Source organism: Microcaecilia unicolor, chromosome 7 (genome assembly GCF_901765095.1).
Source record: "Microcaecilia unicolor chromosome 7, aMicUni1.1, whole genome shotgun sequence".
NCBI classification, from domain to species: Eukaryota; Metazoa; Chordata; class Amphibia; order Gymnophiona; family Siphonopidae; genus Microcaecilia; species Microcaecilia unicolor.
The window spans coordinates 21,341,720-21,359,959 of NC_044037.1; the positions used below are offsets into that span (position 1 = coordinate 21,341,720).

At 46.4% G+C, this 18,240-nt stretch overlaps 1 protein-coding gene across 1 annotated transcript in view; it reads right to left on the reverse strand.

Annotated features, from left to right (window-relative positions):
- Window positions 1-18,240, reverse strand: part of LOC115474500 (phosphatidylinositol-binding clathrin assembly protein-like) — a 186,718-nt gene that overhangs the window by 56,444 nt on the left and 112,034 nt on the right. The window contains exon 13 of the mRNA XM_030209990.1: window positions 12,157-12,260. Coding sequence (XP_030065850.1) covers window positions 12,157-12,260 — 104 coding nt within the window. The remainder of the gene's footprint in view (window positions 1-12,156; window positions 12,261-18,240) is intronic.

Consider the following 18,240-nt stretch of genomic DNA (forward strand, 5'->3'; position numbering starts at 1 on the left):
ATCTGCTGAGACGCTCTGGTCTGGGAAGCCAGGGACAGGAGGTTGTTGGCCCTCGCTTCTGGAAGGAAGGCCTGAGCCGTCTGAGTATTCAGCAGAGCTCCTATGAATTCCAGAGATTGGGCAGGCTGGAGATGGGACTTTGGGTAATTTATCACAAACCCCAGCAGCTCCAGGAGGCGAATAGTGCACTGCATGGACCGGAGAGCTCCCGCCTCCGAGGTGTTCTTGACCAGCCAATCGTCAAGATATGGGAACACGTGCACTCCCAGCTTGCGTAGATACGCCGCCACCACCACGAGGCACTTTGTAAACACCCGTGGGGCAGAGGCAAGCCCAAAGGGCAGCACACAATACTGAAAGTGCCGTGTGCCCAGGCGGAATCTGAGATACTGTCTGTGAGCTGGCAGTATCGGGATGTGAGTGTATGCGTCCTTTAAATCTAGGGAACATAGCCAATCGTTTTTCTGAATCATTGGCAGAAGGGTGCCCAAGGAAAGCATCCTGAACTTTTCTTTGACCAGGGAATTTGTTCAGGCCCTCTCAGGTCTAGGATGGGACGCATCCCCCCTGTCTTCTTTTCCACAAGGAAGTACCTGGAATAGAATCCCTGCCCTTCCTGCCCGGGTGGTACGGGCTCGACCGCATTGGCGCTGAGAAGGGCGGAGAGTTCCTCTGCAAGTACCTGCTTGTGATGGGAGCTGAAGGACTGAGCTCCCGGAGGACAATTTGGTGGAAGGGAGGCCAAATTCAGGGCGTATCCGCACCGCACTATTTGGAGAACCCACTGGTCGGAGGTTATAAGAGGCCACCTTTGGTGAAAAAATTTTAACCTCCCTCCGACCGGCAGATCGTCCGGTACGGACACTTTGAGGGCGGCTATGTTCCCATGGATCCAGTCAAAAACCCGTCCCCGGCTTTTGCTGTGGAGGCGCAGGGGGCTGCTTAGGCGCACGCTGTTGACGGGTACGAGCGCGCTGAGACTGTCCCTGTGCCTGACGAGGCCTTCGGGCCGGCTGGGTGTACCAACGCTTGGTATAGGCGTAGGGCGCAGCCTGCCGGGCCCGGGAAAACGTCCACCTGCTGAGGTAGATGCTGAAGGCGCCCGGTGGGACAGCTTGTCGAGGGTGGTTTCCCGCTGATGCAGTTGGTCCACCAGCTGCTCGACCTTCTCGCCAAAAATATTATCCCCCCGGCAAGGGACGTCGGCCAGTCTCTGCTGGGTGCGGTTGTCCAGGTCAGAGGCACGCAGCCATGAGAGCCTGCGCATCACTATCCCTTGGGCCGCAGCACGAGAAGCCACGTCACAGGTTTCATATATACCCCTGGACAGGAACTTTGTGCACGCCTTCAGCTGCCTGACCACCTCCTGAAAAGGCCTGGACTGCTCTGGCGGGAGCTTGTCAACCAGGTCCGCCAGTTGCTTCACATTATTCCGCATGTGGATGCTCGTGTAGACTGGATGCGGGTCACGAGGAGCATGGAAGATTGGTAGGCCTTCCTCCCAAACGAGTCCAGAGTGCGAGACTCCCGCCCCGGGGGCGCCGAGGCGGTATCCCTCGAACTCTGTGCCCTCTTGAGAGCAGAGTCCACGACCGCCGAGTCATGAGGCAATTGGGGCCGGATTAACTCTGGGTGCGAGTGGATTCTGTATTGGGACTCTGCTTTCTTGGGGATGGTGGGATTAGATAGTGGTCTCACCAGTTCCGAAAGCAGTGTCTCTTTGAGGACATTGTGCAACGGCACCGTGGAGGACTCTCTAGGTGGTGATGGATAGTCGAGGACCTCGAGCATCTCAGCCCTCGGCTCATCCACAGAGACCTCGGGAAAGGGAATGCAAATAGACATATCCCTGACGAAGGAGGCCAAAGGAGAGGCTCTCAGTGGCGAGGAGCTTTCTCTCTGGTGAAGGAGTGGGGTCGGAGGGAAGGCCCACAGACTCCTCCTCCTCCCCCCACGAGGCCTCTTCCTCGGTGTCGGACATGAGCTCGTGCAGCTCAGTCCTCAACCGGGCCCGGCTCGACGTCGAGGCACCGAGGCCTCGGTGGCGTCGTCGAGCGGTGGACTCCCGCGCCGGCGGGGATGAAGCTCCCTCCATCGACGGGGACTCCACCTGCGTGGCGGTCGAGACCGGCGCCGCAAGCGGCGTCGGAGTCGAAGGCCTCGGCACCGGGCTAGAGCACGCCGGCGCCACAGTCAACTGCACCGAGGGCGCAAGCACCCCCGGCGCTGGCACAGTCTGGCGCATCAGCCCTTCTAGAATCCCGGAAGGATGGCTCGGAGGCACTCGTCCAGGCCCGCTGCGGGAAAGGCGAGCGGGCCGGTAAGAGGCGTCGGTGCCGGAAGCTGGTCGGGTCCAGGAGACTGCACCGAAGTGCTGGCACCCCTGACGTGGCGGTACCTCCACTACAGAGGGGGACCTCTCCTCTCAACGCTGCCGCTTCCTCGGCGTCGACTCATCCCCCGGCGCCGGGAGCCAGATGCGTCGTGGGCGGAACCGATGACGGTGCTTCTTCACCTTTTTGCGGTGCCTGTCATCGGCGCTTGGTGGAACTGAGGAGGAGGAAGTCGATCCCCCTCGGCCTCGAGTCCGACAGGGTTCGGTCCCGAGGGCCCTGGGTAGAGGGAGTGACCGGGGCCGATTGCCCACGCGGCCTCTCACCCCTGCCTTCACCGGGGGACCGGCGGGCCGACGGGACCTGTGCTCCTGGGGTCGATGCCATCGGTGCCGATTTCGTGGACATCGATACCGGTACCGAAGAACCGGCCGTCGATACCGATGCCGTCGAAGTCGACGTTGAGGGGCCGGCGCAAGTTCCAAAAAAGACGGTCCCGAAGAACTTGCCTCGCTACCTGTGTCCGTTCCGGAGACCGAGACACAAAGTACACGCCTTGGTATCGTGCTCCGGCCCGAGGCACTGGAGGCACCAAACGTGAGTGTCGGTCTGTGAGATATGCCGGCCGCACCCGACCACACTTTTTAATCCACTCGGGACCTTTGAGGACATCGACGGAAAAATCGCGTCGGCGAAGTCAAAGTCGTCGATGGTGGCGGTAAAATTCACACCTCGAAAATAAATCGACCGCGCGGCCACAAGGCGACGCCCCCGCTAAGAGACGAGGGAAAACAAAGTTCAGCGTTTTTTTTTTTTTTTTAACTAAATAAAAAACGGAGAACAACGAAAAGAGAAAAAGAGAAATTTCGCAGCGAAAGCGCGATCCGGTTTCCGGGGCTGACAGAGAGAGAGACAAACACGGCTCTCTCCAACGCGGCAAAGAAAAGACTGAGCGGGAACGGTCGCGCACGGGCGAGAAGACGGCCGCGCATGCGCGGTGGGCGTGCCCTGCATGCGGGACCGTCCGCGAAGTTTTCTTCCGTTTGTGGGGGCTGCCGTGGACGTCAACCCCCAGTCGTGAGAACAAGCAGCCTGCTTGTCCTCGGAGAACTTTTAGTACACTGGGGTGTATGCCATTTGGTCCAGGTGATTTATCATTCTAACTTTTCAATTTGGCCCAGTCTGTCTTCCAGGTTCACTAAGATTTGTTTCAATTCCTCTGTATCATCACCCTTGAAATCCATTTCCAATACAGGTAGATCTCTTACATCTTCCGTAATGATCAAAGCAAAATAATTCATTCAAAATCTCTGCTATTGCTCCCTGAGTGCCCCTTTTGTCCCTCAGTATCTAATGGTTCCCACGAATTCCTTTTCTGCTTAGTGGAGGAGATGCACATCTTCTGCTACTGTAACACTCATGCTCCACCCATGTGTATGCCCCGCCCTTGCATTTACATGCTATGCCACATGCATCCACGAAGGTGCTAGCAGGATTCCTAAGTGCTATTCTGTAAGGGTAAATGTACACTAAGGATGGGCTGTCATTTGCAACAACGTTTGTTAATGGGCCTGGATGAGATTCATGAGGGTACTACAGAAACTTTGGGAAGTTCTGGTGGTTCCATTGTCTCACCTTTTCAATATTTATTTAGAGTAAGTAGTAGTACGAGAGGACTGGAGAAGGATAGATGTGGTTCCTCTCGACATAAGGGAAGTAAAAAGGAGGTTGGGAACTAAGGCTGGTACAGTGTTTGGCGAGTAAATTAACAGAATGCTTCTAAACATTGGATAGTGAAGTTTCTGGAATCCAATAGCTTGCAGGACCTGAGTCAGCATGGCTTTACTAAAGGTAGGTCTTGGAAGACAATCTGATCATTTCTTTGTCTGGGTAACCAGATGGTTGGCATCAAAGGAGTATAGTAGATGTGGTGTTCTTAGATTTTTAGCAAAGTCTTTGACACAGTTTCTGCCACAGGTGACTGAAAAATAAACTGAGTGGCCTTTTGGTATGAGCACTAAAGAGGGGCACTTTCAATATGGCGTTTAAGTCAGACTTTGGACATTTTGCGCTAAACATCCCAATCCAAATAAGAAATATGGCCATTTTCAAAATTGCAAACTGTTATTTTTTTTCTACAAAAATAGTTTGTAATAAGGTTTTGAGCTCTGTGTGCTTATTTTTTCAGGCCATTTTGGAAAAAAAAAACACAAGTAAAAAAATGTTGAAAATTGAGCCATTGGGATGTAGGAGGGGCCCACAATTTTAGCATGGTTGTCCCCCAGATACCCCAGGAGAGCAATGGGGCACTCTAGGGAGAACCGCCGTGGACTTCATATAAATGCTCCCAGGTACACATCTCACTCTTGTTCCCTTATCTTGTCTGCTGAGCCCTCCAAAGCCCACTAATCCCAACTGTAAGCCACTATAATAGCCTTTATAGGTAAAGGGGGCACCTATAGTGGGTTTCTGGTGAGCTTTGGAGGACTCACAGTTTCCACCACAGGCATGCTGCTTAGTGGACCTGGCTATAACATCTGAGGCTGTCAGAGACTGGTACTAATTTTATTCATATTTCTGGGGTGGGAGGGGGGTCATCCTAGATTCCTTTCAGTGGTAAATCTGGTCATTTAGGGCAACTTTTTGTGACTTGTTATAAAAACAGGTCTATTATTATAATTATTATTTTATTCATTACATTTGTACCCCGCGCTTTCCCACATACAGCAGGTTCAGTGTGGCTTACATAGTAAAAAGCATTATGAAACATGTAAGAAGAACATTATAAACTGTGATAAGCATATCTGCTTAGATAGTAAAAAGCATTACTAAGGACATGTAAGAGGAGTAATATAAACTGTGAAAGACACATTGGCAGCAGTGCCCAAGAATATATGAACTAGGATAGGGAAGGTAGACAAGGATAGGATAGGTAAAAAGGGAAGGAGATAGGGAGGGATGAGGTAAAAAGGATGTTAAAGAAAAGATTGGGGATAGGGTATAAGGGGATTTGAGTAGGTCGGTGGTATAATTGGTGTCAGTGTCGTCATCATAGCAGGAGTATTGTAGGTGGGCTGGTATTAGAATTAAGTCGGTCCATTAGGGTAAGCTTGTTTGAAAAAATGGGACTTCAACATTTTCCTGAATGGTTGAAGTTTTTGCCCTAGACGTTTTCGTTTGTTCCATTATGGCTGTAAAATGTCCAAGTGTTAGGCATGCCCTAAGCCTGTCCTAATCTCCCCTTCTGCAATGCCCCCAACATGCCCGATTTGGATGCATTGCAGACAAAATGCATAAACATCTGCAAAATAGGTTTCAAAATATCGACTTCGACATTTTGAGAAGAAATTCGTCCAAATGGTGCTTTATGACACTTTTTGGACTTGTTTCTCTTTCAAAAATGAGCCCCATAGTGTCTTACTGGTTTAGAAAGTGGTTGAGTGGAATGCAACACAGGTGAGAGGCAAAGAAAGTGCATTCCGAGAAAAGGGCTGTTACCAGTGGTGTGCTGAAAGGATCATTCTTTGGTCCTGCTCTATTTTTTTTAAACTTTAGTTTACTAAATTTTAAAAATAACCCAAGTGAAAAAAAAATTACTTGCACAGAAAAATTGGTCATCACATGGTATAACAATCGAAGGTAGTAATACAAAAAAATAACAAAAATAAAATATGATAACCAAACCATTCCACTATAATTGAGACGGAGAAAATAAATTGAGTAATATCGCAGAAGGGCTGTGTGGTAAGGTTTGACCCTTTGTGGATGATACCAAAATCTGCAATTGGGTAGACTCCATAACGGATAGATTAAATAAATTCTTTGCTTCGGTCTTCACCGAGGAAGATTTGGGAGAGATACTGGTGTCAGAAATGGTATTCGAAGCTGACGAGTCTGAGAAACTGAATTAAATCTCTATAGACCTAGAGGATGTAATAGGGCAATTTGACAAATTGAAGAGCAGCAAATCTCCTGGACCAGATGGTATTCATCCCAGAGTACTGATAGAACTGAAAAATGAACTTGCGGAACTATTGTAATATGTAATTTATCTTTAAAATCGAGTGTGGTACCGGAAGATTGGAAGGTGGCCAATGTAACGCCAATTTTTAAAATAGGTTCCAGAGGAGATCCAGGAAATTATAGACTGGTGAGTCTGACGTCGGTGCCGGGCAAAATGGTAGAGACTATTATAAAGAACAAAATTACAGAGCATATTCAAAAGCATGGATTAATGAGACAAAGCCAACATGGATTTAGTGAAGGGAAATCTTGCTTCACCGATCTATTGCATTTCTTTGAGGGGGTGAACAGACATGTGGATAAGGGTGAGCCGGTTGATATTGTGTATCTGGATTTTCAGAAGGTATTTGACAAAGTATCTCATGAAAGACTCCAGAGGAAATTGGAAAGTCATGGGATAGGAGGAAGTGTCCTATTGTGGATTAAAAACTGGTTAAAAGACAGAAAACAGAGAGTAGGGTTAAATGGTCAGTATTCTCAATGGAGAAGGTTTGTTAGTGGGGTTCCCCAGGGGTCTCTGCTGGGACCACTGCCTTTTAACATATTTATAAATGACCTAGAGATGGGAGTAACTAGTGAGGTAATTAAATTTGCTGATGACACAAAGTTATGTAGTTAAATCGAGGAAGGATTGTGAAAAATTACAAGAGGACCTTATGAGACTGGGAGACTGGGTGTCTATAAATGGCAGATGACGTTTAATTTGAGCAAGTGCAAAGTGATGCATGTGGGAAAGAGAAACCGAAATTCTACGTCATGTAAGGTTCCATGTTAGGAGTCACCGACCAAGAAAGGGACCTAGGTGTCATCGTTGATGATACATTGAAACCTTCTGCTCAGTGTGCTGCGGCGGCTAAGAAAGCAAATAGAATGTTAGGTATTTTTAGGAAAGGAATGGAAAACAAAAATGAGGACGCTATAATACCTTTGTATCGCTCCATGGTGCGACCGCACCTCGAATATTGTGTTCAATTCTAGTCGCCGCATCTCAAAAAAGATATAGTGGAATTAGAAAAGGTGCAGAAAAGGGCGACGAAAATGATAAAGGGGATAGGGACATTTCCCTATGAGGAAAGGCTAAAGCGGCTAGGGCTCTTCAGCTTGAGAAAAGATGACTGAGGGGAGATACGACAGAGGTCTATAAAATAATGAGTGGCATGGAACGGGTAGAAGTGAATCACTTGTTTACTCTTTCCAAAAATACTAGGACTAAGGGACACGCAATGAAGCTAGAAAGTAGTAAATTGAAAACGAATCTGAGAAAATATTTCTTCACTCAACGTGTAATTAAACTCTGGAATTCACTGTCAGAGAATGTAGTAAAAGCAGTTAGCTTAGCAGGGTTTAAAATAGATTTGGATGGCTTCCTAAAGGAAAAGTCCATAGACTATTATTAAAATGGACTTGGGGAAAATCAACTGCTTATTTCTAGAATAAGCAGCATAACATGTATTGTACTGTTCTGGGATCTTGCCAGGTACTGGTGACCTGGATTGGCCACTGTTGGAAACAGGATACTAGGCCTAATGGACCTTAGGTCTCTCACAGTATGGCAATACTTATGTATTTATGAATTACTTTCTCCCCAAGAGTCAGAGCTAACAGCCAATTAGTGAGGTATGAAAAGACTAGGTGACCCCTTTTTGTATATATGCAGCTACCACCAAGTGATATGCGAAGAGTTTAGGGGCTGATGGGAGGCACCAAGGGGAAGGACCTTATACTGACAGGACTTCGTATAAAGAAGGGTACAGAAGTATTATAAGCAATGTGGCTGGATCAGAATATGTCTGTAAGTATCTTAGAGATCCAGATGTGCACATCCAATCTCCCTTCTTCATAGGGGAGGAGAATGAAGGGAAGTGTGCTAACCTTGAATATCTCCTTACAGAGAAAAAAATTGAGATCCCTAGTCTAAGATAGGGTGCAAGTCTGCAGTTTTCTTGGCGATCAGAAGGTTCCTGGAGAAGTAACTTTGGTTTCTTTCCAGTAGTTAGAATAGCTCTATTTCACTGAACTATAGAAGGAGACTGATTTCTTCCTAAACTAGGTGGGTACAGGGTTGAGGCAGGTAAGACTACAGAAAATGATTTGGTGTGACTGAGTGAGGAACCCTAATTGGTAACATGTCTTTATTATAGAGAAGACCCAGGAATACATAGTTATTTGTTCCTACTGCTGAAGAATTAAGTATACCCAACCTATTTTGAGAAAATACTAGCTGTTGATTGTAGACAGTCAAAAAGTAGATTGTTGTTTTGGTTGAGTGGGCATGGCCTGCTATGTTTGCCCTTGCTGGCAGGGTTTCTAGAATAGCAGCTCTGCCAAAACTGGGATGCACTACCAGCACAATATGTCCCTCTGAGGACAAGCTGGGAGAGACATATGAACCTTCTAGAAGATGGTAATGCCCTTTCGAACACGTTTATATACCCAAGTAGTTCAAGAACTTTGGATTTTTGCCAGGAGACATATTTGAGAGATCTCAGTTTTTTCAGACTTTACTGAAACCCGATACTGGCTTATCTAATATTTTAGATGTATCTTTTTAGACAGGTTGTATAAGGAGGGTCTGCCACAGAGGAAGCTATATTCTTTTAGGCAGCAATGGATTAGTATAGAAACAGTGGTTTTTGGGGCCTCTATAACCCTTCTACAGAAGGTTCTCTCTCTTGCCATGTAACTTGTTCTGAACTGGAGGGGACAGGAGTATTCCTGTGGCTTTTAGATAATATAGGCAGAATTTAGGTGGGATGAAATTCAGATCTAGAAGTCCAGTACAATCTACAAGATTTCAGAGCACAGGAAGAAGCATGGCAATGAATGGCTTTCTTGAAACTCTGAATCTGGAGCCTAGAGAATAATCAAATCTTGGGAAAACAAGTATTTCCCTGCACAGGAGTTACACCAATGGTTGAGACAGTGCTGCGCTGGGTAGATACAGAACATGTGGCAAGTATTTTCAATATTTCATGACTCAATGAATGTCTTTTGCAGGAACAAATGAGGTTGCTCTGGAAGGGGCAGCAAAACAGATGGATTAAATTGCTAAAATTATAAAAGACTAGAATTGACAACATCAAAGGCCAGTAACTAGCTGCTGTCAGGCAAGGTTTGTAGCTGAACTGGTGAGCCAGAAATGCCCTGTATTTGTGCTATCCGTGCAGAACAGGTCCTATGCTGAACATGATCTGTGCTGAGCCTAAGATGCAAGGATTATGTTGGCAGTGGTTCACACGTGTCAGCTGTAGTGTTCTGCTGCTGTCTCTGATGGCATAGTCTGTGTAGGAGACAAATAAAAAGGCCTCTTGATAAATGCTTCCACTTCTCATGCACTTTGGATGGGGTCACAGCCTATTCAAGTGTTCTAAAGATGGCTATATTATGGGCCTGGGATCCTCCAATGACTCACATGCTGACTGATGCTTGATGTTCCTTTGCAGCTGGACTCAAAGTCACCATGCAGAAATATACAGAATCTCCACCATGAAGGATTTCAACAAACACAGAGTCAGCTGATTTCAGTACACAGGAAGCCCTTTTTTGGACATGGAGCTGCCTGTTTGCTTCATAGTGGTTTTGAAACCAGTTGAGGTGCTCTTTTTGGGCTTGCAAGTCATTCAATTAACACACATTCAGTTTAGTTATGGTCAAGAGCTCAAGCATATCTGCAGTGGATTTCATATCTTTCCCCCACCACTGCAGGTAGCAGATGGAACTCTGACTTTGGCTGAAACATGATACAGAATAAAGTAATTTTTTTTTTAAGGAAAGAAAAACAGATGACAAATAACATACAACATTTTGAGATTAAACCTCTTGTACAATAGGCTCTTTGGGGGTTGGGGGAGCCTTGAACCACACACTTTTCTATAACCATGGCGCTTTTATCACAGGCTGTCTACAACCATCAGGCCACATATTAGTGGCTTTATGCTTCCATGGAACACAACAATGCAGCTTGCAAGGTTGATGACAAGCTACTTTATTACTTTACTATGGAGTCAATAACCTATGGTACTCAGTTACAATAAGTCAGTGACTCCCAAGGTAAACTAAGCTGCAGTTAATTTTTTTTTTAATACACAATCTTGGTAACTTCCTCCCTTAGTTCTGAGCTCTGCAAGAGCTGTTCTGTCCCAATAAAGTACAGTGATATCAATCACCCACCTGTGTGTGGCCCAGTTCTCCCTATCAACAGAAAATTAAGTTACTCACAGATCCTATGGAAAGATATAACCACTGGACTCAACAGAAGAAAAGGAACTGAGATGACCTCATGCAACAAAACCAGCACAAGACACCCAAATGTGTGTATTTTACTATGCTTGAAGTATCTACAAGTTTAAAGTTACACTTTTTCTGGCCTGGGGGGACTACGTATCCTACTTGTACTCAGAGCATTATAGTTAAAAACATTATACATCTGACTTAGGCAGGTAATCACAGACAATACTGCAACTAGCAAATCTTTTCTCCTCTTCCTTAACTCCATCAAAAGGAAGAATTACTTGTATTTATGTTGCACTTTAAAACAAACAGTTCTGGGAAGCTCCATTTTAGTATGCTTCTCAGAGTTGGCCACCATTGTATCACATCTTCCTCCACTTAGGGAAGTCATTCACCATACAGAGAACAGAACATAGACACAACAGAAATTGATAACATGAATTATAACTCCCAAGAACAGCAGAAAAGAATCTTAGGCTGCATTCACATAATGAAGGGTCTCAATGCCAAGCATTCAGGTAAGGTGGAGGGGCATTTTCGAAAGGATGCCCAAATCAGAATTGGGACATCCTGCTCATAACGTCAAAAACATCCATCTCAGTCATTTTTGAACAGGAAATACGTTATGGCTTCCCATTCAAAAACGAGAGAACATCCAAAATGAACAGCCATTTTATCAACTGAAACGTCAAAAATTATGACTGCCAAAAATTCAGGGACAAGGATGTCTGTTTGGCAGCCTTTTAACAGAAATGGCCAGACATTCTTGCATAGCAACAGCCTGGTGGTCAGTGCAGTAGAATGCAAACCAGGGTACCCAGGTCTATATCCCCCTACAACTCTTATTTTACATGCTGAGCTCTCCAAGAAGGAAACACCTACTGTACCTGACTGTATAAAACCTCAATAGCCTTCAAACTTGCAGGTGTCAAATATTTAGATACAGTAGGTATATATCTGTTTCTGAAGGGCTCACAATTTAAAGGGGGGGGGGGGGGAGCTGAAGTGGGAACTGAACTTGGGTTCCCTGACTTACAGTGTACTGCACAGACTACTAGACTACTCTTCAGACCTGCTTTCTGCTTTGTTCAGAATGCCTATACCACTTGATGTCGTCATACAGCTTGGTATTCCTCTCTAGTTTCACTTTCAGGGGAGAGGGAGGGGGGCAGCAACCACTGGGGGATTCATAGGGAGTCATGCCATAATCCTTCCAGTGGTCAGCTGCTCAGAGCACCTTTTTTTACCATGGGGATGTTACTGAAAAAGGTCTTTGATTATTGCTGTTGGATGTTCTAATTTTGAGCCCTCCGTAGTCCCACCCAAAACATGCACACAACATGCTCCCTTGCTATTTGGATGAACAGTATTGTAGGACATCCAAATTCTGATGTTCCAAAATCGAAATGTGGATGTTTTTGGCAGATGGACTTTTTTTTTTGCCATTTTGAGATGTCCATGTGCTTTGAAAATGAGCCCCTCAGTATACTTGGAAAGAATTCTTTATATGGCCTTGATCTGGTTGACTCTCTAAAAGCAGTTGCTCAGCTATACCTCACTATATACATACCTCCCCACGCACTGCCTGCTGACATTGCTATGGCAGGTGTACTCTGCACAGTTGGAACAAATGAAGACTGAAGATCAAAGAGATCACTTGAAAGATTGGGCATGCTGAAAATATAAATCAAAGTACATGAATAAATGCCTAGAAAAGACTTCCTAATTCAGTGTGTCGTGCTTCCTCCTCTGATCATATTCAAATCCAATCTAAAAACTCATTTTAAAAATCTGATCTACTTCTCTACAATGAATACATCCATAGCTTACAGGCTATGCTTTACAGGCTGTAAGCTCCAGATAGCAGGGATTCTGTCTTTGTATATTTGACCAAAACACAGAGGTATCCATCCCACAGTATATGAAAGAGCAAGGCAAAAAAAAAAAAAAAAAAATACCAACGATACTCACCTGTAGCAGATGTTCTCAGAGCAGGACTAGTATTCTCACACGTAAGCTACATCTCCAATGAAGCCCCGGTGTGGACACTACTCAGGAACAAAGCTTTTGGTAGGCCCACACCATGCATGCGAGAGTGGCTTCCTGTTAGCCCGATCAACAGAATATAAAAAAGAACGCAACTCCTAGGGGAGGATGGAGGGTATGTGAGAATACTAATTCTGCTATCTTCAGAGAACACCTGCAACAGGTGAGTAACTTAATTTTCTCCGAGAACTTAGACTCTCACATGTGGGGAATCCCTGGCTACTAGGCTCACTGAAAACAAACAAGTCAATAGGGACTTATATCGGCAAGGGCAATTAGAACAAACAAAAAAAAAAACCTAGGAACAAGAAAACAGGTCTATTGGGGAGGTGCAGCCTGGAACAGAAAAGAATGGACCTAGGAGGGTAGAGTTGGATTCTAGACACCAAATTCTGCAAGACTGTGCGGCCAAACCAGCTATCGCGTCTGGTATGCTGCTCAAGGACTATGAATGTGTGGACTGAAGACCATGCTGCAGCCTTGCAAATCTCTTCAATGGGGGCTGACCTCAAGTGAACTACTGACACGCCATGGCCCTGATGCTGTAAGCTGTGATATACCCATCTAGGGTTAGCCCAGCCTGGGCATAAGTGAAAGAGATGCAGTTCGCTAGCCAACTGGATAAAGTGCATTTACCGATGGCTGCCTATTCAAGTTAAACAAAACAAAGCTGGGTGGACTGTTTATGGGTTTTAGTTTGCTACAGATAGAAAGGCAAGACTTGCTTGCAGGCCAAGGTGTGCAGTGTGCTTTTGTCAGGATGGACATGAGGTTTGGGAAAGAATGTTGGAAGGATGATTTGACTGGTTAATATGGAACTATGACTTTACCTTAGGAACTTAGGGTGACTATGAAGGACTATTCTGTTATGATGAAAATGTGCGACAGGCATCAAAATCAAAACTTTTCAGGTCAAAACTTTCAAGTGACAGGAATTAAGTGGATCAAAAGGAGCTTTCATCTGATGGGTGAGGATGAAACTGAGGTCCCATAATACAATAGGAAGTTTGATGGGGAGCTCTGTCAACAGCAAACCTCTCATGAAGCAAACTAGAGGCTGTACAGAGATGGGCTTACTCTCTACACAGTGATAAGCACTGATTATACTGAGGGGAACCCTTACAGAGTTGGTCTTCAAACCAGACTCAGAGAGATGGAGATCTTCAAGCAGGTTTTGTGTAGGGCAAGAGAATGGACATCTAGGGCCTTGCTCTCATATCAGACAGCAAGCCTCCTCCATTTAAAAGTATAACATCTTAGTCGAATCTTTCCTGGAAGCCAGCAGGCTCCTGGAGACATTCTCAGGCAGTAGCAAAGAATCAAGTTCTATGCTCTCAACATTCCGGCTGTGAAGGCCAAGGACTGGAGGGTGGGGTGCAGAAGAATCCCCTCATTCTGCGCGATGAGAGTCAGAAAGCAGTCCAGCCACCAAGGATCTTTGGAGGACAACTCCAGAAGAAGGAACCCATATCATGGCCAGAAAGGCACAATTAGAATTATGGTCCTTCGATCCTACGTGAGTTTCAACAGTCTTCCCGATCAGAGGAATGGGTGGATACACATACAGAAGACCCTCCCCCTAATTGAGGAGGAAGGCATCTGTCATTAGTCTGCTGTGTAACCTGAATCTACAGCAGACCTGAGGGACCTTGTTGTTGAGATGAGTGACAAAGGGATCCACTGAGAGGGTGCCCCATTCTTAGAAGACCAGACGGGCTATGCCTGTTTTGAGTAACCAGTCATGCAGTTAAATGACCCTGCTCAGCCAGTCTGCTAGACTGTCATCTTTCCCTGCCAGGTGTGTGACTTGAAGCACCATGTCGTAGCTGATAGCCCAATGTCACATCCCGGCAGTCTCCTGACACAAGGGGTAGGAACCAGTGCCCCCTTGCTTGTTTACATAGTACATGCAACCTTACTGTCTGTTTGAATGAGTACAATTCGGTTCATCAGCTGATCTCTGATAGCCTTTAGAGCGTTTCAAATTGCCTGTAGCTTTAGGAGGTTGATCGGGTGTCCAGACTCCCTGAGTGTGAAGCCCATCTACATGGGCTCCCAACCTAGAATGGATATATCCATAGTTAAAACTTACTGGGGCAGAGAAATTTGGAACAGAAGTCACAGGGTCAAATTGTCCACCAGAGAAGCGACTGGGTAAGCTCAGAGGTTAGAAGGGAAGATGACTTCCGCTAGATTCCCCTGTGGTCTGGGACCACTTTGAAGCTAGGGTCCATTAGGCACTTCTTAGGTAGAGGTGTGACATGAACAGTGGAAGAAATGTGGTCCAGCAAGCTCAACATCTGCCGAGCTGACACCTGTTGGCTGTCTCAAATCCGACTGGCAGTGATCACCAGGGCCTTGGCATCTGCCACTAGCAGATACCCCAGAGCATGCATCATGTCTAGTAGAGCACCAATGAACTCCAATCATTGAACAAGGAGCAGATGGACTTTGGGTTGTTGACAATGAATCCTAGTAGCTCCAACACCCAAATGTTCTTCCTTATTGATTCCTGAGAACCCTCCCTGGTTGTGCTCTTGACCAGCCAACTGTCCAGGCAGGGAAACACATGGACCCCCCAGTCTGCGTAGCAACACTGCGACTACCCAGGACACTTTGTGAAGACCCTGAGTGGACACTAGGCAAAATGGCAGGAAGCGGTACTGGTAGCGCTGTTTCCCTACTCAAAATCTTCCTGTGGTTTGGGAGTGTCTGAATATGGGTGTAAGCATCCTTCAAGTCCAGAAAGCACAGTCATTTGCCTGATTCATGGGGAGAAAGATGCCCTGAGAAACCATCCTGAACTTTTCCTTGACAAGGTATTTGTTCAGTTCCCTTAGGTCTAGAATGTGATAAAATTACTCCATTTTTTGGACACAAGGAAGTACCTGGAATAGAATCCCATCCCCTTTTCCCCTGGTGGAACGGGTTCAACCACATGGGTCGTGAGAAGGGAGGAGAGTTCCTCTGCAAGCACTTCCTAGTGCTGAGAGATGAGGTTTGATGCTCTCACTGGGCAATTGGGAGGTTTCCGAAACCAACTAAGAGGGTAGCCTACCTGGACAATCTGAAGAGAGGTTATGAAGTCAACTTTCCAGTACAGCTATTTTTATGACAGATATGCTCTCCTGAAGCCAGTCAAAAGCTTGTCCCCTGCTTAGACTGGTGAGACAGCTGGGACTTCTGAGCCCTTTGTAGCCATGGATTGGAGCATTGAGGCTGGGTCTGCTACTAGGAATGGGAAGCAGGAGAGAACCTATGTCTCAGTGTTAAGAACCCCTCCTGCCCCTATCATAAAACCTTCGAGAGGTGGAGGGTGCAGAAAGGGGGAGGGGGGCAGACAGAGACTGGATGGTATCATTATGCTTTTTAACCTGGTTTCCAAACAGTTATCGGCCAGCAAAGGTCCTCAGCTAGCTGCTGCTGAACTGCAGGTTCCAAGTCCAAGACACACAGCCAGGAAAGTCTCCATATCCTGATACTCAAAGCAGAGAGCCACGTCAAAAGAATTAAAAATGCCTCAAGCCAGATGTCTCCTGCACTTCTTGTTGCTTACTAGCTAACTGGCGAAGCTGAGTAGCTGGCTCCTAAGGGACAGTGTCCGCAAACTCATACCCAATGCCAACCAAGGACTGAAAGTACATATGTAGAGCTGATAGGGCCCAAAAAGCTCTCTCTCCCAAAGGACTCCAAGGTTTGAGCATTCTTGCCTGGGAGAACCAAGGCTCGAAACTTCAAGCTCCTGGCTTGCTTAAGATCGGATTTGACTACCATGATGTGGGTGGGTCAGCTGTGCCTTCTTGAAGCCAGGAGCCTTCTGGACTCTATACATAAAAGTCTGCCTTCTTGGAAATGACCTGCACAGAGAGTAGGGTCTCCCAATGCTCATGTGTGCATCCTTAAAGACGCTGTGAACAGGAAACTTCATGGTGTCCTTAGGTGGGGAATCAGTCAAGAAGCCCCAGTCCCCTTAACTGAGCTCTGTGCTCATGCTCCAGCTTAAATGAGATGGCAGCTGCTATCTCCCACAAAAACAAAACAAAACTGTGAAACGAGAGGTCTTCTGGAGGGGATTTACATCTCTCCTGGGGATGGGTCTGAAGGCAGGCCCACAGAACTCTCCTCTGAGAAGTCTTCAGATTCCTTTTTGGACACCCAGGAACGATCAGATTCAGCAAAGAATTCCTCTTGAGTTCCCTACTTGCCTTGGTCTGTTGGCAGGGCCAGGCCCACACAGGGGTACTGAGATGTACATGCTCTCCTGCATTCCGAGGCTGCTTCCTCCCCCAATGGGCTGGAGAGGGTGACTGCATCAGACAACAGTGGTTCCATCACCCATCGAGGCACCAGCATTAATGGTCACCAGAGCAGGCTGGAGCACATCCCGAGAAAGTTCAGGTGCCCTCAATACCTTGGTGTCAAATGGTCCCACGAGGCACACCAGCTCCTCCCAGAACATGACCCAGATCTATTCCTCAAAGACAGGCATGCTGGGTGCCGGATCGAGAGCAAAGTGCTGGCCTTGGGGAGACTGGTAGGTTGGAACCACTACCATGGAGCTGATGCTCCAAAGCTCCTAGCACCATATGTTGAGGTGGACCGATGCAGATGTTTCTTTGCCTTTACTCTGTTCCTAGCATTACGGTCCTTTGATGCCTTAGAGGACAATATCGAATCCATGCACTTCCTCAGTGTCGGGTCCAAGTGAACTCGATACGCAGGCCTGCTACCACCACTTGATGAGGTGGCAGGCGGAGACCTCTTTATGCAGGTCCAGAGGCCATAGGGGACTGATGTTCTCAATGCTGATCTCTCAGACCACCTGGACTTCACGGTCCTTTTCTGTATTTGGGCACAGAGAGGACAAACTAGAGAATTATGATCCCTGCCCAGACACTTCAGACACTCGTCATGGGGGTTGGTGACCATCATGATTTGGGTATATTAAGTACATTTCAAACTTACGACAGGTCTTTGGGTCATCGTGGGGAAGAAAGCTGCAGCAAAATCAAATGACTCGATGGAGCAGAGAGGGAAGAATAAAAACAGACCCCCCCCCCCCCCCCAACGAAAGAAAAGTACGCGACCAAATGGTCGCGAAAAAAAATTAAAGGGCACAAAGTAGTACAAGAAGGCACAGAGGAAAAAAAAAATAAGGCATCAAAAAACCTGTGAAGAATCACGCTGCAAAAGAGACAAGTCTTGTCAGCTCCACAGAGAAAAAAAAAAAGGTTGGAAGTGCCGCATGACTCCTGCAGGCAGAGAGGCACTCGCACATGTGCAGTGCGAGCCTACAAAAGGCTTTTTAAAGTGATAGGAATGCTGAGTAGCATCTCCACTGTGGTTCCATCGGAGATGAAACCCACATGTGAGAATTTAAGTCCTGCTTTTCCTCAAAGAAATAATTTAATATTTTTAATACCTTAAAATACATAGATGCTAAAATATCCCAGTAACAAATAAAACCAGACATGGCCATATTTTGACAGGAGCCTGCAGTCACAGGTATACAACAGTAAAATGTCTACACTGCATATTCAATATATACAACTAATAATGGCCATACCACTTGATGCTGTCATAGTTCTTGGTATTCCTTTCCAGTTTC